The 24,387-nt window shown below is 39.4% G+C and overlaps 2 protein-coding genes across 3 annotated transcripts in view; both read right to left on the bottom strand.

Annotated features, from left to right (window-relative positions):
• Nucleotides 1–17,672, bottom strand: part of ALG9 (ALG9 alpha-1,2-mannosyltransferase) — an 84,229-nt gene extending 66,557 nt beyond the window's left edge. For both annotated transcript variants that reach the window (XM_069470904.1, XM_069470905.1), the window contains exons 1-8: nucleotides 17,465–17,672; nucleotides 16,280–16,418; nucleotides 14,989–15,123; nucleotides 8,958–9,028; nucleotides 6,176–6,264; nucleotides 4,050–4,185; nucleotides 382–469; nucleotides 98–203 (exon numbers count right to left, since the gene is read on the bottom strand). In XM_069470904.1, coding sequence (XP_069327005.1) covers nucleotides 98–203; nucleotides 382–469; nucleotides 4,050–4,185; nucleotides 6,176–6,264; nucleotides 8,958–9,028; nucleotides 14,989–15,123; nucleotides 16,280–16,418; nucleotides 17,465–17,604 — 904 coding nt within the window. In that variant the 5' untranslated portion in view covers nucleotides 17,605–17,672. The remainder of the gene's footprint in view (nucleotides 1–97; nucleotides 204–381; nucleotides 470–4,049; nucleotides 4,186–6,175; nucleotides 6,265–8,957; nucleotides 9,029–14,988; nucleotides 15,124–16,279; nucleotides 16,419–17,464) is intronic.
• Nucleotides 17,673–20,299: 2,627 nt separating this feature from the next.
• FDXACB1 (ferredoxin-fold anticodon binding domain containing 1) lies at nucleotides 20,300–24,337 on the bottom strand. Its single transcript, XM_069470906.1, has 5 exons — nucleotides 24,159–24,337; nucleotides 23,756–23,912; nucleotides 22,606–22,809; nucleotides 22,299–22,457; nucleotides 20,300–21,580 (listed from the first exon to the last, which is right to left on the bottom strand). The coding sequence occupies exons 1-5, from the start codon at nucleotides 24,328–24,330 to the stop codon at nucleotides 20,398–20,400; spliced, it is 1,875 nt and encodes a 624-aa protein (XP_069327007.1). The 5' UTR covers nucleotides 24,331–24,337; the 3' UTR covers nucleotides 20,300–20,397.
• Nucleotides 24,338–24,387: the final 50 nt, after the last annotated feature.

Below are 24,387 nucleotides of genomic sequence, written 5' to 3'. Positions count from 1 at the left end.
GCTGTATTTGATGAAATGAGGCAAATGAATTAAAATTTTGAAGTTCAGACAAATTAAGCTGTCTCCTAACACTTTCTTAAATTTTATAAAGTCTTACCATAAAGATCAGGTCCATGAGGAGTAAAGACATTATACAAAACAATGTTGAGTGGTGCAATCACCAACTTCCCATAATAGTAGCTGTCAATGACCACCACAGGCACCTAAAACAGAGCAGAAAACACACAGCAACTGTAAAGTTTTACTTTGGGAACATTCTCAAAATGCTAATAGGATAAACCTGAGAATGAAAAACAGCATGAACTCCTAATGTTTCCTTTTTCACATCAAAGTTGCTTTCATTACAACTTTAGAACAAAACAAGAAAAAAAGAAAACTCACCAGAAAGAGTATCAGGGCCACCAGTGACCAATGAAAGAAACTCTTCCACCTGTGTTTCATGATCAGCAAATCAAAGGCGATGGGTAAACTATTTAACAGAGAAACAGACAGTGGGGGGTAAAATAACATACTGACAGAGACAGGTCAGATTCACACATACCTCATGCTCAACTGAGAATAAGATGTCTCTGCCAGTTATAGTGAGGGCAGAAAGCTAGTATCCGAGAGGATGTCTTCTCAAAAATGTACTGTGATGGTCTTCGCAGGACCCATCAGAGTGCTATGCAAGAAATGTAAGCACTGAGCTGCTGAATGAACTCCATTTTATACCTATTTATGTGTAAGGGACATTTAAAATATGTTAATTATAAGTAAATGTGCCCTATTGTCCTACACCCACCCTACCAAATAAATAAGCACTGACCTCTCCCTTCCATGATTTACTAGGATTTTAGTAATATAATGATATTACGAACTTTGACTTCAATTCTGATATATCTCCTTCCAATACTTATTTGCTCTTCTTTCTTTTACTCAAATTCCTTATGCAAGTAGCATATATGTGTTGCCCTCATTTCACTATTTCTTCCTTAAGGCCTTATACCAAGCTAATAAGACTGATATAAGGTCCCCAGGAACTTCCTCTTGGCAAGACCCAGTATCTCTTCATAAGTTTCACCTCCCTTTGTCTTTGTGCTGCTCTGTACACAAAACATCTGTTCCTCCCTCATTAGACTCCCTGGGTTCCTGTTCTTTTGTGGTCTCTTCCCTAGTGCTCCTTTCTACACTGTTTTTTTTCCTTACTCCTTCACCATAGTCATATCTCCCCAGAAAAACTACAATCATTATCTCAGTGAGTGCTTCCACTTTTGTTCCATGAACAAACACCAATTCTTGAGCCTCCATATGGCTTACTCAGAAGCTACTAGTGGGAGCAGTGGGCTGGGTATGTGGGCAGATTCTCAGGTCCTTGGGCAGATGTTGTGATGTGGGTGGTGGCATTAGCAATGGTAGAGCCATCCACTGGGACCCAAATGGTCCGTGCTGGTGTTGTGAGTAAACGCGATAGGTTGGGCGGGCTAGTCTGCAGTCTCACAGCCACCCAAAACGGGGCAGTGGATATGGTCCTAAGTGTGCTTAGTAGAGTTTGGTCTTCTCTGTCCTTCCCCAGCCAGGTGGTAGCTGCAGCTGCGTCACCTTAAAGTTGGCCCAAAGGTGGGGCACAGTCTAGCATTAAACTTTTAAAATGGCACCAGCTGTGAGCCTGTGACCAAAGAGGGTGAGGCCCCAGTCAGGCGAGTAGCGTGGGCAAGAAGATGTGGGGAACGCGGTCCACCCATGTCTCAGTCTCACAGCAGCCTGTTGCAGGGCAGTGGGTATCGTTCTAGGAGAACCTGGTTTCCCTGTCCCTCCTCAGCCTGGCAGTGGCTGCAGCCACATCAACCTACACTCAGCCCAAGGGCAAGGTTCCAAATGTTTTTTTTTTTTTTTTTTTTTTTTGAGACAGAGTCTCACTCTGTTGCCCGGGCTAGAGTGAGTGCCGTGGCGTCAGCCTAGCTCACAGCAACCTCAAACTCCTGGGCTTAAGCGATCCTACTGCCTCAGCCTCCCGAGTAGCTGGGACTACAGGCATGCACCACCATGCCCGGCTAATTTTTTGTATATATATATTTTAGTTGTCCATATAATTTCTTTCTATTTTTAGTAGAGACGGGGTCTCACTCTTGCTCAGGCTGGTCTCAAACTCCTGACCTCGAGCGATCCACCCACCTCGGCCTCCCAGAGTGCTAGGATTACAGGCGTGAGCCACCACGCCCGGCCCCAAATGTTTTATTTAAAGGACCTAACTATACATATTTTAGGCTTTGTAGGCCATATGTGGTCTCTGTTGCATATTCTTCTGTGTGTGTGTGTGTGTGTGTGTGTGTGCATTGTCTTTAAACAATCTCTTAAAACTATAAAAACTATCCTTAGTTCTTGGGCTGTACAAAAACTGCCAGGTAGATTTGGCCCATGGCCACAGTTTGCCAATTCTTGTGACATAGAGAAATGGAGAAACTACTGTAGAGTTTAAAACAGGAGAGTGACATGACCACATTTGCATTTTAGGAAGATAACTCTAATTTGAGTGTGGAGAGCAGATCTGCAGTGGTTTAAGATTAGAGATGAGCTCATTTAGAGGCTACGTAGTAATCTAGGAGCAGAGAGGGGTAAAGAGAAGTAGTCAGATTCAAAAGATATTTATAGGATGTGGGAAAGAGAAAAGAATCACAGACAATTTTCAGGTTTCTGGTGCAGTATTAAGGAGAAAGTGGTACCATTTACTGGGATAGAAACATAGATAAAGGAACAGATACGGAGGGAACATAATGAGTTCAGGAGGTATCAGGCAGGTGGGAATATATGAGTGAAGCTCAAGAGAGATGACTAGACTAGGCATAAAGATGGTTGAGATCAGAAAGCACAGTAGAGGGCCTAAGACAAAAATCTTGAGGAATATAATAATTTGAGGATGATATGCAAAATAGAATGAAGAAAGGAATGAAGGTGAGGAAGCCAGCCTTTAAAAGGCATTTTAAAAAATTAAAAATGGCCTATTCTCTTAGTAACACCCCTTCTAAAAATTTACCCCATAAATTTCCATAAGTGTACAAAGATATCTGTACAAAAATGTTCACTGAAACATTGTATATAATAACAAAAAAAAGAAAACCAAATGTCTACCAATAAACAATGGTTAAATAAATTATGGATATCCATATAATGGAATGCTATGCAACTAACATAAGGAATGATATAAATCTATGTACTAGAGAAGATATACATATATACAGGATAATTCTATTTGTTTTAAGAATGTAGGTATGTATGCACATGTATTTATGTGTGCATTTATTCACATAAGGATAATTTCTGGAAAGATATATACAAAACTATTAGCAGTGACTATCTTTGAAGATTAGGCTAGAGAAGAAGAAAATTAGAAATTCTTTTTACCTCATACAATCTGATACTTTTTAAAATAATACAGATGTAATACTTCTATAGTAACCTTAATGATAAACTAAAATATTTTTCTAAATTACTAGTGATACAGGCAAGAAGTTATGGAAGCACAAACTAGAATAGAAGTGGTGGGAACAAAGAGTACAAAAGGAACTTGGGGAAAAAAAGATGCTAGGGTCAAGAAAGAAGGAGGACTGAAGGAAACTCAGATTTCAAGCCTGAGTGACTGGAAAAATGCACAGAACAGGGTGCTGCAGTGTGGAAAAAACATCAGCTCTAGAGTTAGAAAGGCCTGGAATCAAAAGCAAGCATAATCTTAAAGGCAAATTATTAATACTCAAACTCTTGGAGTCCACTTTCTCATTTATAAAGCACTAGTAATTATATTTCTCTTATAGAGTTGTTGTAAGGTTTCGGGATAAAGTGTACAAATGGTTTAGCAGTGCCTAATATGTAGCAGATGCTTAATAGTCACCATTCCTATTAGAATTAATCATAATAATAAGCACTAAGAGAAATAGTCTTCCATTTCTCCGAATCTTTGTAGGCCAAACTGATTCCTATAACGTTAGGTGCTACCCAGATAATATGGAGATAATCCAACATTAAGATTTAATATATGCCCAGTGATAAATGGGAGAGGAGCTGTGTTAGTTTCTTACCCAAGAGCCGCACTGAATGGCCAGCCTAAGATGGCCCCAGCTGCTACTCCCAGCACAGCAACGGAAGTCTTGTCCATATACCATCCAGTCATGGCTATCAACGTAGTGTACATACAGAAGCTACTAGGAAGGAATGCTGTAAGAGTAAAGAAATGATAAAAAGGGAGGAGGACAAGAGTTTGAGATTAGGTAACAACTATTAAAAATTTACCTACATTGCAAAATGTCAATAACCAGGAACATATTTTGGACTTGCTATATTAGAAATGGTTGGTATGGGCCGGGCGAGGTGGCTCACGCCTATAATCCTAGCACTCTGGGAGGCCGAGGTGGGCGGAGGAGTATATTTCCAGGCGGGGAATATACTGCAAAAGACTTAGAGCCATTGCTGACAATTTATTTCTGAAGCAGTTTATCTTCTGAGACTATCCTGGTCCTAACTTGTCCCCTACATAAATTCTTTTTTTTTTTTTTCCTTTTTGAGACAGAGTCTCACTCTGTTGCCTGGGCTAGAGTGCTTTGGCGTCAGCCTAGCTCGCAGCAACCTCAAACTCCTGGACTCAAGTGATCCTCCTGCCTAAGCCTCTTGTGTAGCTGGGACTACAGGCATGCACCACCATGCCCAGCTAATTTCTTCTAGTTTTAGTAGAGACGGGGTCTCACTCTCATTCAGGGTCGTCTCAAACTCCTGAGCTCAAGCAATCCTCCTGCCTCAGCCTCCCGGAGTGTCAGGATTACAGGTGTGAGACACTATGCCCTCAAGAGCCAGATATTGGATGGCAGCACTGCTTTGTGTCCCACATCTGCTGATACAGATAGTGTGGTCTTTATACAGCCCCTTAATTATTTCCATCTACCATAACTTTGTTGTTGTATACAGCAGAGGACTGAGCCTAAGTCTCCGCAACAGTAACAACTGATCAAAGTGTTTCTACTAACTGCACAAAAATGCAGATCTGCCTCTCCTGCTGCAGAAAGCTCCAATCACTAGAGAAGAAAAATTATTATCAACTGCAAAAAGAACTGCAACGAATAGGCAGTGAGATTTAAAAACCTCAGCAAAGGGTTCACAGGCTCTGTATCAAAGGATGCCTTTAACTTACCTGGGCCTCAACGGAGATCATAGAACTAAAGATACTTCCAGGAATCTCCCACACATAACGATCAATTTTAAAAGTAGTGAAGAAACTAAAAAGTCATGTGAGGTACCATCTTCACCAATAAATGCTAAATAATATTGATGCCATCCAAAGCTGTAAATTCCAGCTGTCAATGTAGAGGACAAAAGCAGCAAAGGAATCTGAGGTCTCTGCTGATTCAAAGGGTAGAGCTCAGATGCATTTAGGACAGTGGCTCTCAAAGTTATTCCAGGGTGGAGCCCTGAGGTCTATGCAGAACAATATCAATTTTGATACAGCCAATGAGGGAAAAGTCAATATATAATTTTGTGCTAGATACTGTTTTGTATATATTTAGATATACTAGATTCTGCAACACACAAGCAGAAACTATAAATGAGACAATTATATCCAGTAACTTAATTTTTCTGGAGAATTGGAAACAGACCTTTTGGCACTAGGCCACCTTGGTTGAAATGATCAATGGCAGCAGAGCTTAAAAGCTACCACTCTAGATTAAGGTTTTTATTCTAAATTTCTGGGCTTATGGAGAAGAATACCTAATAGAAGATGCACACCTCTATAGAATACATATCAAATAATGGGCAGAAAACAGAACCATCAAGAACAGGTTTTAGGCACAAAGAGCATCCTTAAACAAAACAACAGAATTATTTCCTTCCCCTGATGGACAAGAAAGGAAGTGGGTGGTTGATAAAAGAATGTAACAGAAAATGCCCTGGTGAGACTATCAGCTCTACCACTCATGAATTTTGACTTTTAGTAAGTCATTTCACCTAAGTTTCAGTGTTCTCACTGGTAAAAATGGGAAAATATTTGTCTTTATTATAGGATTGTTATAATGGTCAATCAAGATAATGTAGGCAACAGTGCTCTCCAAATTACTGACATGTTATATAAATATAACCTATATCTGGACAAGTGCTTCCTTTCAATGCATCTGTCAACTGTCAGTAAACCTACCCCCTCATCTGCCCTTTTACTTACCCGATGATGAGCAAAACATGCCAGTGCTGAGAACCAAGAAGGCCAGCATCATTCGACTCACGTGCAGCCCAAACTTCTTGCACACAGCCCTAGGAGGAAGGCAAAGACTATCAGCACAGCAAATAGTAGGGACAGACATTTCAAAGGAGAAGAACATGCCTGCATCCCAGATAGCACTGAAGATCTAAAGTCAAAAACAGACCTATCTTGATAGGTTTTTTAGCAATTTTGTGTGCATAAGAAACCCAAACATTCTTATTCCTGACACAGAAGAAATGCTTCCTATCTAAGAGGAAATATCTACATGCTAAGATTATGTCTACTATCAATAGGAAAGCAGCATGATGTAGTGAAAAATAATAGTCCTCAGATTCAGATGGGCACAGGTTCAAATTCTGGCTCTGCCATTTACTAGCAATGAGATACTAGTCTAGTCACATAATCTGTCAGATTCCTCATCTGTAAAATGAGCATAATAACTAATACATACTTTGCATGGTTTCTGTGAGGACAATGCAAAGTGCTTAGGAAAGTGCCTAGCACATAGTTGCTCAATAAATGGTAGTTGTCAGAAAAACAGACTAGGGGATTCGTGAAAATGTTAATAAGTTGTTATCTAAGTCAGTGTTTCTCAAATGTAAGCAATTATATCTCTCCTTCTACTTCTTTCTCATAGATTTTTTAAACTCCACAAATTAAACATTTTTAGATATTATTGCTTCATTTAGTCAATATTTGCTCAGATATATCCATGTGTCAACCTTTTCCTTGCTCCAATTCCTTGTTGCATTTCAGAATTTCTTTCGGAAATAATTTTGCTTCTTCCTAAGTATATCTTTTAGAAGTTCCTTTAGTAAGAATCTGTTAATGGTAAAATTCTGTTTCATTGGTTACTTCCTTGGTTTCTTTTTCTCTCTCTCTTTCTTTTTTTTTTTCTTTAACTGAAAAGTCTGTATTTAGCTCTTGATCTTGAAAGATGGTTTAACTGAGTATACAATTTTAGGATGACAGTAATTATCTCTCAGCACTTTGATGATATTCTTTTTTTGTCTTCTGGCTCTAGAGAAGTCTTCTAATTGCCTCCTATTCCTTTGTAGGTATTCTGTTAGTTCTCTGTCAACTTTTAAGATCTTTTTCTTTGTCCCTGGTGTTATACATAGTTTTATTAATTTCCTTTATGTATCTAGCTTGTACTATATTAGGCTTACTAAATCTATGGATTAGCATCCTCTTTCCATCAATTCTGGAAAATTCTCAGCTATTACTTTCCTGAACATTACCTCTCCCCATTCTATCATCTCCTTCTAAAATCTGATGAGCTGTATATTAGATCTTTCAACTCTATATTGCACATTTCTTAACCTCTTCTATAGTACCTTTTGGGGGGGGGTCTCTCTGCACCGCATTCTGAGTAATTTCTTCAAATCAATCTTTCAATTCAGTTTACTAGTTCACTTATTAGCAGTGTCTAATCTGCTGTCTAAATGGTCCACTGAATTTTAAATATCAATAGTGCACAATTTATACACCATGTAATATATATTATGCATATATTATATACATATTAGTATAAATATGTATATATATTATATATGATTCTTATAAATTCTGATTCTTTTTCAAATTTACCTGGTCTTTCTATAGTCTTTTGTTTCTTGTTTATGTTTTTAATTTCCTCTTTTAATTCTTTAAAAATATTAAATATACTTACTTTAGATTATTTTAATAATTCCTAATAAATGAAGTTTTATAGGTCAGCTTTCTGTTGATTATTTCTGCTGTCACTCATAATGTCTTGCTCCCTTCTATGATTTGTGATTTATTTTTATTACAGTATCTTGTTCACTAGAACTTTATCACTGGTAATTCTTTGACACCTGAGTTGGGGTCTATTTCTATAGTGAAATTTTTGCCAGCAGCCAGGGCATTACCAATTCAGAACAATTTAAAATAAATTATCTGCATTTCCAGATCCTTCATGTAAATAAATAAATAAATAAATAAAGTATCAACTTGGGGCTTGGGCGACCATGCTGGTGATTTGAATTCAGACCCAAACCCATATAAAGACTAACTTATGTTATAATCCTCAAAGGTAGCACTGGCTTTGTTTTTTTCCCCCTCTGCTCTACTCAGAGTCAAGCCCGAAGGTTTTTTTCAATTTGACATTTTTAGCTATGGGAAGATTCTTAATAATGGTCATTTTAAGTCCAAATACCTTTTAATGCATATTAAAACATTATTAAAATAAGATGTTTGCTAGGTATCATGTAAAAAAGGTGTCTATTGTTATTACTGGAACACTTACATGCTTAATAGGTCCACTAATATTCAATTAACCAGTAGCTACTTTGTGAAAGAAAATGATGTACTAGGTGCAAATAAGAGTAGTGAGTCCACTGCTCTATCAGCTAAGTCCCATCAGCCAAGCTCTAGGGTAGAGGTAAATCATAATCCTATATCCTAGGACCAAAAATAAGGTTCTACTAAATCCTACCAAGTAAAGATCAGTTAAATATGTATTAATATTAACAGAATTAAAATTAATGATATGAGGGTATGGTATTTATGAACCTTAGGAAACAAAAAGATAATGATAAGTACAGTATTCCTCTCCAACTGTTGGTTTCAAACAAGAAGTCACACTTCAGATATAATATCAAGAGCTAGAAGGAAAGTGTTTTCTATTCCTAATCACTGCCCCCTAGACCATCAAGAAAGATAATCTAAGCTAAACTGGGCTTCCTCATAGCACTTTTAGAAGCAAAGCTTTTATACTTACTTATAAAAGTAAAGTTCACAAATACAGCTCACAAAAGCCAGGAGACATCGCAAAAAGTAAAAGACAAGAATCTGAAAGAAACCCAGAACAAGAAAATAGAAGTCACAGATACGAGCTAGAAAAACTCATAAAGATGAAACCACTCTCATTTGTCATCAATAACATTACAAATTGGTATAATCCTTTTGAAAAACAGTATGTATCAAAAACCATACAAATTTTCATATCCCTATACTTGGTATCTGTATACTTCTATCACTCCAGGAGGCAGAGGATAGAGGGCAAGCTCCATTCATGAAAATGTTAATTGCAGCACTATTAATTTAGCAAAAACTTTAAAACACTATAAAATGTCTAAATATAAGGAAATGATTAAATAAATTATACTATATCTATTTCATGGACTAATATACAGATATTAAAATTTATAGGAACAAAGACAGTGGAAAAATTCTTGCAATATAATGCTCATTCATTCAACAACCACTTCTTAAACAACTATATTAGGTACTGATTATTACAAAATATGTGAAAATGTATAATACAATATTATTTATACATCAGAATTATAGCTATGGAAACTATATGCATATGAAAAGACTAAAAAGAAATAAAATAAAATGGTAAGGGTAGCTATAGCAGCCTGGTGGGATTTAGGTGAGTATTTTTCCTCAAATTTGAACAATGTGATTTTATTAATTTTATAAATAAGAACATCAATTTAAAAAATAAAAATAACAAAATTACAAGGGGTTATATTGAATATCTTTTATACTAGAGAATACCATGTTTAAGAGCAGTGAATTCCTCAGAGCATAAGCACTACTTAAATACACAGTATGATTAATATAAGGGCATATAACTTGGAAATACTTTCCATCTTCATCACGATAACCAAAAAAAATCCAAAAAGAATTGAATAAAGTGATCCAGTAAATGTGAAGATTCATTCATTAATTCAATAAAAACACTAAAAATGTATATACACTGAGCACTATTCTAGATGCTATTAGAAGATAATTTTCGTACAAGGTGTCTACATTTAAGGACTCCTCATCTAATTGATCAGAGTACAAATACACATTTAGAAAGTTAAAAATTAACACAAATTAGGCCGGGCCTGGTGGCTCACGCCTGTAATCCTAGCACTCTGGGAGGCGGAAGCAGGCAGATCATTTGAGCTCAGGAGTTCGACATCAGCCTGAGCAAGAGCCAGACCCCGTCTCTACTAAAAAAATTGAAAGAAATTAGCTGGACAACTAAAAATATATACATAAAAAAAAAATTAGCCAGGCATGGTGGCACATGCCTGCAGTCCCAGCTACTCGGGAGGCTGAGGCAGAAGGATTGCTTGAGCCCAGGAGTTTGAGGTTGCTGCGAGGTAAGCTGACGCCACAACACTCTAGCCGGAGCAACAGAGTGAGACTCCGTCTCAAAAAAAAAAAAAAAAAAAACAAATAAAATTAACATAAATTAATATAAGAATTGTATTTAAGAGCAGAGTAACAATGCCACCATCCCTACTGATATTGAACGTAGTAACTGGAAGCCCCAGTCAATGCAAAAAGACATGAAAAAGAAATGAGATATAAGGAATAGAACAGAATAAACTAAACTAAATGTACAAAGATGATAGAGAACCTATGAGATTCACCTGACAAACTAGTAAGGAAATTCAGTGAGATATTCAGTATTAAGATCAAAATACGAAAATCAGTTGAGTTCCTCTATACCAGAAATACCCACCTAAAATATAACAGAAAAAAGATACCATTTATGATAACAACAAAAAGTACAAAGAATCTAGGCACTAATCTATCAAAGACTGCATAAGACTGAAATGGATACTTTTTTATATTTTATTAAAAGACACAGAAAACCTGTCTAGATGGATAAATCTATCACTTTAGGGACAGAATGATTTAACACTATAAAAGTATTATCATATTTAATATGTAAATATAGTAAACAGTATACTGAAGAACCATTATAACCCAGCAGAATTTAGGTGAGGGGCAAACTGATTCTAAAATGATTTTTAAAACATAAATTTTAATAAGGGCAAAGTGAGAAATTCACTCACTAGATACTGGCATACATTACAAAGCCATAATAATAAAAGCTAAATAGTACTAACTGACAAACTGATAAAGAATAAAGATGACAGAAATAGACCCACATGCATATGGGATTGAGGTGGCATGATAAATCAGAAGCAAAAAGATGGATTATCTGGCAGATTGTACTAGAAAATCCAGTTTGCCACATAGCAAAAAATAAAGCTGGATCTTCCCAAAGTTTATAAAAATAAACTTCAAATGATTAAAGCCTTACATGTGAAAGATAAAATTAAAAGTTAATTGGGCTGGGCCCAGTGGCTCACACCTATAATCCTAGCACTTTGGGAGGCTGAGACAGGAGGATCCTTTGAGGCTGGGTGTTTATCAGTCTGAACAACACAGTAAGACTCTGTCTCTATTAAAAAAAAAAAAAAAAAAAAATTAGCTGGGTATGGTGGCATATGCCTGTAGTCCCAGCTACTTGGGAGGCTGAGTGAGGCAGGAGGATCATTTGAGCCCAGGAGTTTGAAGTTGCACTGAGAAATGATGACGCCACTCTAGCCAGCCCAGTCAACAGAACAAGACCTTGTCTTCAAAAAAAAAAAAAAAAAGCTAATATCTCTATGACCTGTGGTGAAGGAGGATTCTTTTACAAAGACTTCAAACCCACCAATCCTAAGAGAAAAATTGGTTGGTTTGACGATATCAAAATTAAAGATTTCTGTTCAACAAAGGACCACAGACAATGTTAACAGAGAGATGACAGCCTAAGAGAAAAGATTTGCTACATCTAAAACCTACGAGAGGTTACTACTGAGAACTTTTACAAATCAGGAGAAAAAAATAGAAAACCCAATATGAAAATGGGCAAAGGATGTGAATACATAACTCACAAAAAGGGAAATCTGAATGACTAATAAATATAGCAAGAAATGCTCCACATCATCAATAATCACAGAAATTCAATTACAATGAGAAACATATCACATATATGAGAAAGTCAAAACTATCAAGTACTTGGGAGATGTGAGGAAGATAGAACCTGGAGTATCATCGTAGGGAACATCAAGTTGTATAACCATTGGAGAGCAATCTGGCAGAACCCAGTGAAATTATCCTATTCCTAAGTATACACTTCAGAGAAATTCACACACAGATCTATAAGGAGACAATACAAAGGTGCTCTCATTGGGGGTAGCAATAAGTTGGAAAGCCAGCCATCACTAATGGTGTGAATTATTACCATTGTCTCTCAGCAACAACCACCCTTTTCAGGATTATGATGCTGCGGCTGGGACTGTATACGCTACAATTCCCCTTTGCCAAGTGGCTCCCTGTTGGCTCACACTGGCAGAAATAAGGCAGAAAAGGAGATTGGAAGTAAGAAAAAGAGGAGAAGGGAAAACTTCCCTTCTGTTTTAACTCACTGTTCACATCAGTGATGTAAGAGGATTAGTGGTATAAGAGGAAGAATTCTGTGCTGAACATGTTAAATTTGAAGTGATAGTAGATATCCAAGTGAAATAAAAACCCTACGCATTGCATGTTGTTAGTTCTCTACTGAGTTCTTTAACCTATATTGTCTTTCCTCTGACAAGTTCAAAAAACTAGAAAGGAGATACTAGGTAGGGAAGGGAGGGACAATGTTTAGAAAAGTATTATCTTTCTGATCATTATAAAATACAAATGCAATCACATCTCTTTTCTGTCTAAAATCTTCTTGTGGCTTCACTTAATGTAGCCGGGGAAAAAAACAAGACAGTCTAATTCCCCAATAGATCCTACCAGGTCTTATATAATTCTGGCCTCTTCCTACCTCTCAGCCTCATCTAATTCACTCCACCACTCCTTCTCTCTTTCAAGTGTCAAACCTATTTATACAAGAAGGCCCTACTGGCCTTCTTCCCAGCCTCAAGGTCATCAGTCTAGAAGATCGTTGTTCCCAACTTCCTCCCTCATCTTCATTCTTCCCTTATGTAGACTACTCCTACTTATCCTTCATTTCTCTTAATCAGGGACTTCAATTTCAATGAAAATGGACTTTTCACCTATTTTTCCCGCTAAGTAAACCAAAAATTCTGGACACTATAATTAAAACAGACCTAAGACGACTCTGAAGGTGGAGAGAAGGCGGCAGACTGGCTACAGACTTTGAGACATGAGGAACACAGTGGTAAATTCCGTGAGTTTTCTTTTTGCCTTGTATATTCCAGACAGGAAGCTAAACAAGCCGGCAACCAGAAATGCCAATGGGTATGGACAAAAACGCCCCAACCAAGGCCTGTTCTCTCTGGCCAAAGGACCAAGAAAGGGGTAGCCTAGCACGATTTAAAAAATAAAATAAACAAACAAACAAACAAACCTTTTAGATAGTAGCCAGTCTACTCTGGCCAAACACCCCAGAAAAAAACTGTTCCCCCCCCCCACCCATGTATCAGAGGTCTAGCAGAAAGCCAGGACTTTCATCCCGAGTGGCAGTAATGAGTCGTTCCCCTACCATGGTGTCAGTGGCAACCACTTAGGGAGCCTGGACTTCCACTCCCACCTCCAAACTGTCAGTAGCAAGGTACCCCTACCCTACCTGCTGGGGTTGTATCAGTGGAGGCCGAGTAGGGAGCTAGACCTCCTCCCCCTGCTCAGGAATAACAAAGAGGACCCCCTTCCTCAGGTGTCAATGGAGGCCCACTAGGGAACCTGGAGTTCTATCCCTACTTGGCAGTAACAAAGTAGAGACCTTCCCCTCAACCTTCTTTCCCCTGCTGGAGTAGTATCAAAAGAAGCTGACTTTTCAGCAGGAATGTAAGAGAGCAAAGATAAACAGCAAAAAAAAAAAAAGGCGGCTAAAACAGAAGGCTTAAATAAGATCTGAGTGAGGAGCATAATAGTGCAAAGAAAGCATGCTGAGCCCATGAATAATCCAGAGTCTCATAATACAATACCTAAAATTTCCAGCTTTCAATGGAAAATTATTTGTCATACCAATAACCAAGAAGATCTCAAACTGAATGAAAAAAGTCAATCAATAGATTCCAACACCAAGATGACAGAGATGTTAGAAGTATCTGAATTTTAAAGCAGCCACTGTAAAAAGTACTTCAATGAGCAATTAAGAACATGCTTAAAACAAATGAAAAAGCAGAAAGTCTCAGTAAAGAAATAGAAGATACTAAACAAAATCAAATGGAAAGATGGACAAAGGAAATGAAGGAGACAGAGGAATGGAGGAGACAGAGGAAAAAAAATCAGTGACCTGGAAGACAGAAGAATAGAAATTACTCCATGTAAACAACAGAGAGAAAACAGACTTGGGGTGGGGGGGAAGAACAGAGCCTCAGGGACCTCTGGGACTAATGATAAAAGATCTGACATTCATGTCATCTAAGTTCCAAAAAAAGAGGAGAAACAGGACAGGGTTAAAAAAGTACTCAAAAATAAATAAATAAAAATAAAATAATAACTAAAAACTTCCCAAATTTGGCAAAAGATACAAGCCTAAAGATTCAAGAAGTGAGTAAACTCCAAACAGGATAAACCCAAAGAAATCCATGCCAAGACACATCATAGTCAAGTTTCTGAAAACTAATCAGGTCAGGTTCCAGTTAACACCTACTTATTCCTCAGCACTCTGCTTAAATTAGCCCGTCCTAATATGCTATTCCACTGCAAATTGTATTTTTCCTCCATAAGACCCAGTGCATTTAGAATTACTGTTCAATGTTCATCTTCACCACTAAACTGTAAGTTCCATAAAGTCAGGTATTTGGTCATTGTTACAACCACAGCACTTAACACAGTGTCTACCAAATAAAAGTTGCTCCATTAATATTTGTTGAGTGGTGAATGAATAAATGATTCTTCTTTTTAAAAAAATCCCTTCTTAACTACCAATCTATTTTGTCCTTTTCTCAAAACTATTCCAGAGACTCACCTCTTGATCAGTTGTGACTGCTTCCAGATTAGCCTGCCCTTACCTTATTAGTTTGTAGAATTCTTGCATGAAATGCAGCTGGCCAGGCATGTAGCAACAGGTAAGCATAGGAGCGAATGGCATATGCCGGGGAATATTCCCAAGTCTGAAACCCCTCCCCATAGATGAGGTAGTGTGTCTAAAAGTACAAAAACACATGAATTCAGGATTACATTGGCCAACTATCCCTGTTACGAGGATGCAAGTGAAGTTTCTGAGTTGAAATATTAAAGAGACAAAGGTACACAAAAATGCTGACATTCTCTGCAAGATTTGTAATAAATGGATTAAAAAAATCAAAATGACCCAATATTAAAAATACTCATACATTATAAATTCTGCAAAGATTGTTGTTTAGTCCACAGTGAAGGCTTGAATTTTACACTCTGCTTAGTTTTTTAAAATAGTTTTTAGTCAAAACAGAAAAACTCTAAATCTTATATTCTCCTTAAACTACCTACACTAAGCATTTATTTTTTTTTTCTTGATGCAAAATGTGATCAGAAAATTTTCTCTCTGAATTTTCTATAATAATAATAGAAGCCAACAGGCTGGATGCAGTGGTTCATACCTGTAATCCTAGCCCTTTAGGAGGCTGAAGTGGGAGGGGCACTTGAGGCCAGGAGTTCGAGACCAGCCTGAGCACAGGTGAGACCCTGTCTCTATAAAAAATAGAAAAATGAGCCAGGTGTGATGGCATGTGCCTATAGTCCCAGCCACTGGGGAGGCTGAGGCAGGAGGATCACTTGAGCCAAGAGTTGGAGGTTGCAGTGAACTGTGATGATGCCACTGCACTCTAGCCCAGGTGACAGAGAGAGACCTAGTCTCAAAAAACAAAAGCTAAACAACAACAAAAAAGAAATCAACAGATAATGTATAAATCCATAAATAGCAGTATAAGCATATTACTTAGTAACACTTTATTTTGGCATCAGAATAACTTAAAAAGCTGAAAAATGGTTCAAAAACAGCGGTTATTTCCAGGGAGTGGGATTTGGACATGAGAAGTGGAAAGAGAGCTATTGTTTTTCCTTTAAGTTTTGCAGAGTTGTTAACTTTGAAAACTATCTCCAAGTATTTTTTTTAAAAACTTAGAAGAAAATTACACCTTTGAGTAAACCAGCTAAATTCTCTGCAGCCTTCCATAGTAGATAAATCATCAGCTTAGAATACAAAGGTGAAAATACAGTTATTTTGCTAATAGTCACACTCATATATTATTTGTCTCTTGATTGGTAATAAGTACCAAGGAGCAAAATCAAAAACAAAAAAAGAAAACTAAAGAAATCACCCACTGGTTCCCAGTAGTTGAATGTTTCATCACAGTCAGAGATGTTGCTCAGGAGAGCAGCACATAACCTTGCTGAAAGCAGGCACTTGAAAGCAGTAGATCCTTCAGGTGCCCAGACTTGTCCTGCTTTGTTCCCAGATAACCTGTTCAGAGGCAAAAAAGTATATGTCAGGAAGGACCCGCTAACCAGAAGGACTAAAACTAGACAGAAAGGGCAAGAAGGGCAAGCGACATCAAAGCACTTAAGGTATTCAACTAAATAGGTTTAGTATTAGTTATTCTTTTTCAGTAAAATGAATAAAGAAAGAATTAAGACTTAAAAGCAATTCTCCAAACGTGGGGGGGGGGCGCGGGGGGGGGGAGGATGCGGTGCGATCTCCCTATGTTGCCCAGTATGGACACCAACTCCAGGGCTCAAGCGATCTTCCCACAGAATTACGACTTTAATCAATCACTCTATCCACTTCCTGCTTTTAAGGAATAAGTTAACTCATACACTGTAGCTCGTTGCTTCTAGGGCACTCAATTTATCCCAAGCCAACTAATCACTCACTTGAAGGCCACAAAGCTCTCACTCCCCTTTTCTTTCTTCCCTTAACAAGGTCATCACTTTCCATGGCTTTATTCATTTCCCCTATGTTCAAATGAGTAGAGGCCTAACATGTGCAAGGTACATAACCTCCTCCCATTCCATATGCTGGCTGCTCCTTTAATGCAGTCCTAACATGCAGTCGCCCAGGCTTGGGAAGAGGTGGTTGTGGTTGCAGGTGGTGGAGGTTGGGGTGGCCCACATAAAGTAAAGGGTCCGCACTTGTGGGGGAATACCAGAAGCTGTGAGAAACAGTTGCAAAAGGTTTACTCTTTGCTCCTGCCAGTATCTCCCACAGAGGCTCTGCTCAGTCTACCACCACCAAGCCAGCCCACTCTGGGACTGGGCCAGAAGCATCACAGATCTGCACTTCAAGGTATCTTTACAAGAGAGAAGGGACCCGAGGTGCAGGGATCTAAAGCGGGGCGAAGACCAAACATTAGCCTGCCCAGGAAGAGAAGGACTTAGCTGAAGAGGGAGCCGGGGCCTCAGACCCGGAGGCCTGCCCACAGGAAGCCCCGCGCGGCGCTGAAGAGACCCTCCCGGGGGCAGCCCGAGCGGCGCGGGCCGACCACGCCCCCGCCGCGCCCGCACACGTACTCGCTCCGGTGCTCCGCGCCGCCCGCCTCTCGGCTGCCCAACAGCTCCCGCAGCTTGTCCGCGGCCGGGGCCGTGTCCCCGCCGCTGCCCGCGCTGCCCCCGCTGCTCTTCAGGCGCTGCCGAGCCCCTCGGCTCGCCATGGCAAGCTTGAGAAAAAAGGGTAGATTTGGCACCCTAGGAAGTCGGCAGGCGCGGAGACATAGCTTTGGCTGGCAAACGGTGTCCGCCGAGGGACAAAAGACCTTGACATGCGCAGAAAGAACTAAATTATGATGTTATTGGGCCAATTTGGGCAAATCCCGCAGTAGCAAAGATATAGGACTTGAGACTTGAGACTTTTCCCATCACGACTATCCCTATCACTTCCAACTCTTGGCATTCTTCACTCTTCCTCATTTTTCAGCATTCTCCACTCCCTTACAAAAATCGTTCCTCAGATCCCTTATTTAAATGAAAACACAAATAGAAAGTGATTAAACAAATCTACAAAGTGAGACATGAAGAGGTATTCAGTTAAAGATCATAGCACAGCTGCCTACCAAAGGGGAAAGCCTTAAAATGAAAGTTCAACACCTTGCCTTCTATGTATTTCAGTGAGAGTGACAGAGACAGCCTGTTTGCTAATGAGTGCATCAGAGAAACAAACTGGTAATGGCAGAGTAGACTGACGAAATTCTGTGCAACAAATTGAACGAGACATCTGTCACTGTCATTGCTACTACAGCACTGTGGTAAGCATTTTGTATATTTTATCCATTTTCAATTTAATACAACAGGCTTGTTTTATTGATAAGGAAACTGAAGACCAAAGTTGCAAAACTAGTAAATGGTAGAACCATATTCTAACCCAGCACTGTCTTACCACAAAGCCCATGCTCTTCCCACCAGATCAGGAAAAAGCTCTTGATTTCATACAGGTATTTTTATACTGTTACGTTGATGGTAGCAACCTGTGACTCTTGAGGGTCATTTCTCTAATCCTGACACTGTATCCATCCCCCTAATCACAGAGCTCTATCCCACCCTGCAGAGCTCCATACCAGTAATGGGAACAAGTTCACAGAGGGAGTATTAAACCTGACAAGGTCCAAGAAGCTTATTATTTCATATGAAAAATTCCCAAGTATTGAAAATGGCGATTCATTATATTGCTCAACTCCCACATGAAGTCATTAGTAACCAAGTTCAAACATCCAGCTTAGCTATATCTCGTATATCTATCTCCTCTTGTTCATTTAGCTCTAATGCAGGTCCATCTCTATCTCTATCTAGGACTACAGTAGGGATCTCCAATCTCAAATTCATCCTTTGCAACACTACCCAATTAATTTTCCAAAGCACTACTCTGTGTCACTTCTTTAATCAAAAATCACCAGAGTTTCTTCTGGGAAGAGGCTTCTAAAAAACAAAAATCACGAGAGTTTTCCCTATTGCCTGCCAAATAAAGTACAAACTTTATTCCAGCATGTGGTCTTTCGTGAACTAACTCCAGCCCCAATCTACCTTTCTAATCTTTTCTGTCACTACTTTCCTATACACACTTTACATTCCAACTAGCCTGGAAAGTGCCCCAAATGTTCCCTTCTCTATACCTCTGTTCATGTATGCCCTCTGCCTGAAATGCACACCCTCCCTGCCTAACAATTCTCCCTTGTCACATCCCGACTCCTGTTTTAAGAACCAGCTCAAATGCTACTTTATCCATGTACCAGGCACTACTGGGGATAGAAGAAAGGTATAAATTGTATCACCTGCCCTCAGTTAGCAAATAGTCTGTGTGGAGAGCTCAGCAATACACAAGAAATCCCTTGATTCTTTATTCTACTCCCCATACTTACTCCTATGGCAGTTTTCCCATCTGTCTTACTGACACTTCTGTTCTAGGTACTCAGGTCAAAAGCCCAGGAGTCCTGCTTGATCCCCCTATTTCTCTAGCCCCACTCCTCTCTCGCCCACACACATACATTTAATTCATCAGCAAGTCCTTCTAAGTATTATCCAATCCTGGTCCAGGTCATCATTATCTCCTATTTGCATTGTCACAATAAACTCCTAATTTGTCTCTTTACTTCCATTCTTGGCTTCCCACATACTTTTCTCCAAAAATAAATAAGAAAGTCATTTCCTTCACAGAGTTTACAATATAATTCCAATCTGTGGAGACTATTAACAGGAACATAGTTAATTCATGTTAGAGTACCCCATTCTGCAGAGTCCTGGGCTGAACCAATTTCCCAGTGTCCCTGAAGAGATACTTAACAACAGCAGAAGGCCCCAAAATCTAGGGGGCAAAGTTTAGAATTAGTCACAGTTAAGTGATTACTGTTGAAGAGAACTGGGGAACGAGGAGTAACAGAAAGTGGCAGAAAGAACACAGGCTTTAGAGTTAGACCCAATGTTAACTCTAAATCCGACACTTATTACTTCCATGACTTTAACAATAGTCAACCACAAGAAAAAAAATTATGATGATGATAATAATAACCAATACTAATTATGGAATATTTGCAACTTAGCAAGCTAATAAATGTTGGTCTGTCTAACTGCAAAAACTCCTCTCATAAATTGATTTAATGAAATGATACAATAGAGTTAAGGGAAGAAGAATTGACAGTTTGGAAAATAAGTTCTACTACCTCTTCAGGAATAGAACATCTAAAGTACAAGATGCTATTTTGTTTGTTGTCATAGTCATTACTCAGGACCAAAATACTGCACAACTCCAAACATCACCAATCATATTATAGTCTATAATTTTAAGTGATAGAGTCAAGGCATCTTTAAGGTCAACCAACAGTGGCTATAGTCACAAAGTAAAAGATTTTACAAAAACAAACAAACACAATCCAGAAAGGACTACTGGTTGCAAGTTGGTTGTTCTTATTCACATCCACACCAATGAAGGATCACACTGTAGAAAAGAATTTACTAAACTACCGGGGTGTAACATGTAGTCGTTGTTCAATCTCCTTCCTAAACTGGGACTGCATTGATGTTACCTGCTGCTGGGTGAGGGCCTTGTCACAGGTCTGGTAAGTCAATCTATAGCAGAGACTGACCTGTTCAGTCTTTGGATGCTGAAAATGACTAAGGAATTGTACAGATATAACAGTGTCCTGGGACACTGCTCGGGCCACAGTGTGAAACTCAAGTTCATCAAATCCTTTCTTCTCATCTAACCAAAAACTAATATCATGTACATAACATGGAGGATACAGGGAATAGCTTTTAAAGGGCTCCATTTTCTCAGGGACAAAATTTTTCAGGAAACGGTTATCAAAGGTCCACAATATTCTCCAGTCAGAGATACTCCACACAAGCATGGCTAATAAGTCCAAGTTCATAGACACAAACACAAAACACAGTTCTTTATGTGTAATGCTTGTAGCAGAAGTGGTGACAGAACCAATAATTAGGTCCTTGGCACAATCTGGACCAAAATTATGAACCTCCACACAAATCATATAATCTTTTCCATTTGGTTGAAGAACAAATTCCACTGAACTACTCAGCTTAGAGCCCTCCAGCATTGTCTGGGTCAGAAGGCTATCCAGAACGCCCTTCAGGTGATCCAGCAGTGACTGAAGACAGCTATCCTTCAAATTTTGATTACATCCAAGGATAAGTAAAATCTCATGAAATACTGGCATTGTAAAAGGCAAAATGCGGCACTTCTGAAACACAGGTCCACTGAGGATGTGCAGAGAACCTGGGAGGAAGTCTGGTGCTTGGATGACAGCCTGAATGTGAACTAGGAGAGATGGTCTAAGGCAGACCTTGGCCTGGCCACAGATTGCTTCATGAGCTTCTTCTTTACCATCTCTTCCAGGACCCTTGGGAAGGCTAAGTTGTGAAAATGACACTAAAAAGTCCTCCATATCTTGTGTTGTCCTACTAGTCAGTGACTCAGAATTGGAGTTATATTCACGGAGATTAACCCAAAAGGCAGTTGACAGAATGTCACAGTTCCAGGAAGGGAAAACACTGATGTCTTCCTGGAGCAGCAAGGGGAAGGAACACTTCAGCCTTTTTAGAGGGAAAGTTTTGCCCAATTCAGCAATGAGTTTCTCGTTTATGGTTTTGATAGGATGACATGAAGGTGCTTCCAGGAAACCCCTGCTTAAAGACATAAAAAAATAATTTTTCTAATTTAACAAATTATAATGTAGCTAGAATTAAAAACACAAATAACTATAGAGAAAACAATTATCTTAAAGTTGATCTGTTTTTTTTTTTTTTTTTTTTTTTGAGGCAGAGTCCCGCTCTGTCACCCTGGCTAGAGTGCTGTGGCGTCAAGCTCATAGCAACCTCAAACTCCTGGGCTCAAGCAATAATTCTGCCTCAGCCTCCGGAGTAGCTGGGACTACAGGTATGCGCCACCATGCCCAGCTAATTTTTTTTTTCTGTATATTTTTAGTTGTCCATCTAATTTATTTCTATTTTTTAGTAGAGACGGGGTCTCACTCTTGCTCAGGCTGGTCTTGAACTCCTGAGCTCAAACGATCCGCCCGCCTCGGCCTCCCAGAGTGCTAGGATTACAGGCGTGAGCCACCACGCCCAGCCTAAAGTTGATCTTGAAAGGAAACAAGGAAATCTTCTACTGTAAAGAGAGATATCATGTGTTTCAAAAGTCTGACAGGCACCATCCCTAGAATATATCGGGAAATATGACAATTTTCAGTTATAAAGAGGGTTAAGGAGGCCATACTGACAATTAATCAAAGCACCAACATCACTAACAATTTATGTACAATCCACTCAATATATGGTTGCCATCAAGACAATCAGGATACAACTAGAGATGGAGGAAATTTCCAGCAAAATAACAGGTTACCTGTTCAACTTTCCTACAAGTGCTTCTGGTTCTGGAAAGGAAAACCACTGGTCACCTAGTTTGATTCTGAAGATTCTGGGTTGAGAACATTCAAAGGGTAAGCTCCGGGTGAAGATATGATTCAAAGCACCTTCTACATGAAAGGATTTATCTTGACTCCTGGCAAAGTAGACACCAGTATGAAGTCTGTCATTATTAAAGAAAGTATTTCTAGGAACTGAATTGTCAGGGCCTGAGTCTGTGAGAATTTTTTATCACTAGTGAGAGAGATTAAAAACAAAAAGGCTTAAACCTATGTTATACTTACCTATATCCAGTGCATTTGTACCCTGGCACAGCCTCACAGCTGAAGGAATGCACATCACTTAAAATGAATCCCCCCAGAGCTGCCATAGCAACAACTTGCCAACTGTTGTGCCATTCTCTCTGGGGCTTATCAGCAGGAGTCCCACCTTGTCCTCTACACAATGCCACATGGACTTCTCCTTCCTCTGCAAGAACATCTGCACAGCTAATAGAGAAAAAAAATCCAGCTATTTATCAGAAACAAGTAGAAATTACCACAGGAGTTAGCAATGTACACATGGCTTAGCTGTGAAATAATTAAAATTCAACCATACTTATTTGCAAAGGTCTGTTGTTAGACACCAAAAATGCAGAAGAAAGTAGCCAGAAGTAAACAAGAATATAAATTAAATGTTCAACCCGCTGATACTAGCAGCTGACCAGGGTGTCATCTGCTTCGCATCTGTGGTGTTCATCTATATGTCACAGAAAGACCAAAGTCTAAAGAGTTCCTATACATGATTCACTGCTTAGGCTGTTTCTCCTCATTTAGAAAATTCTATTCATTGCCCTCCTGCCAATTCAAATTCTATACTTCAAATACTACCTTAAAATACTGCCTCTGTGAGAAGTTTCTTGACAACTCTGACCCACAGGACACCTGAAATAGAATCTTCTATTTTGGCATAATAATGTAAAGCACTGTATTAAGTTCACAATAATTTTATGAGACAGTTAGTTAATATCCCAAGTTTACAGATGAGGAAACAGAAGCACATAAAGATTAAGCAAGCATGCCTAAAATCACACATCTTTATTATAGTTAGGTGGTGGGCCAGGATTTGGATCCAAGCAGTGTGGTCCACGCTCTTAGCCATTAAACTATACTGGCGGTCGTTATTTTGCATTACCAAAAATAAATGATCCTCCCTTTACACACTCAAGAGCACATTATTTGCACTTTTATTTAGCATTTAGGGTTATACGTCTAGGTTATACGTCTATACATTCCAACTAGATTGTGAGTTCCTTTGGAACTTTATGTTCTCTTCTAAACATATCATAGTAATTTACACACGTTTATGTTACTTCCCCAACTAAAATGTTTGAGTGCAGTAACTATATTATGGACATCTTAAACATTTTACTTATGAGGGCTCTCCCTTCCTCACCTCTGGAAAAACTTGGCAAGCAGTTCCCTGTTCTTAGCTACTCCAGCTTTGCGTCCACAGTGTGGAAAGTTGAAATAAATTCGATCAAATCCCCTGTCGTGCAGTTCAAAGGCATCTGCCAGTCGGGTGCAGTCCACACCAAAACGTACCTCAGCACCTAGCAAAGAGTTTGGAGGCGCGAAATATGGACAGAAGGATGTCTGAAGACATGGAACCACAGAAATACTGTTCCTAACCTGAACCGCGCAAACCAGCCCAGCTATAGGCAGCAGGGTTTCTGTGAATAACCAAGGGATGATCAAGAGCAATCCCCACTAGGGTTACATTCCCACGCCCCCACCCTTTTCACTTCGGGAGGGGCTGGCTGCTGGGCGGGGCTTCGCAAAGGGGCCGGCCTCGCTACCTCGCTCGCGCAGGCGCTGCAGATTCTCCCGAGCCACTGGATCCCGGGCCAGGTCGACCAGGCTCGGGAGGCAGGTGGCGGTTAGGCTAGTGCTCGTATCCAGAGTATTGCTCAGAGCAGCGGCGAAGGAGAAATTCCCCTCCCCAACCAACAGGAGGCGCCGAGGGCCCATGGCCTTCCCTGGCTCGCCTCTGGCGTTCTCTGTGGCGCTCGTTTATTACGTCACTTC

This window comes from Eulemur rufifrons, chromosome 6 (genome assembly GCF_041146395.1).
Source record: "Eulemur rufifrons isolate Redbay chromosome 6, OSU_ERuf_1, whole genome shotgun sequence".
In the NCBI taxonomy this organism is placed as follows: domain Eukaryota; kingdom Metazoa; phylum Chordata; class Mammalia; order Primates; family Lemuridae; genus Eulemur; species Eulemur rufifrons.
The sequence above is the reverse complement of the archived record's forward strand: the minus strand, read 5'-3'. Positions and strand labels throughout refer to the sequence as shown.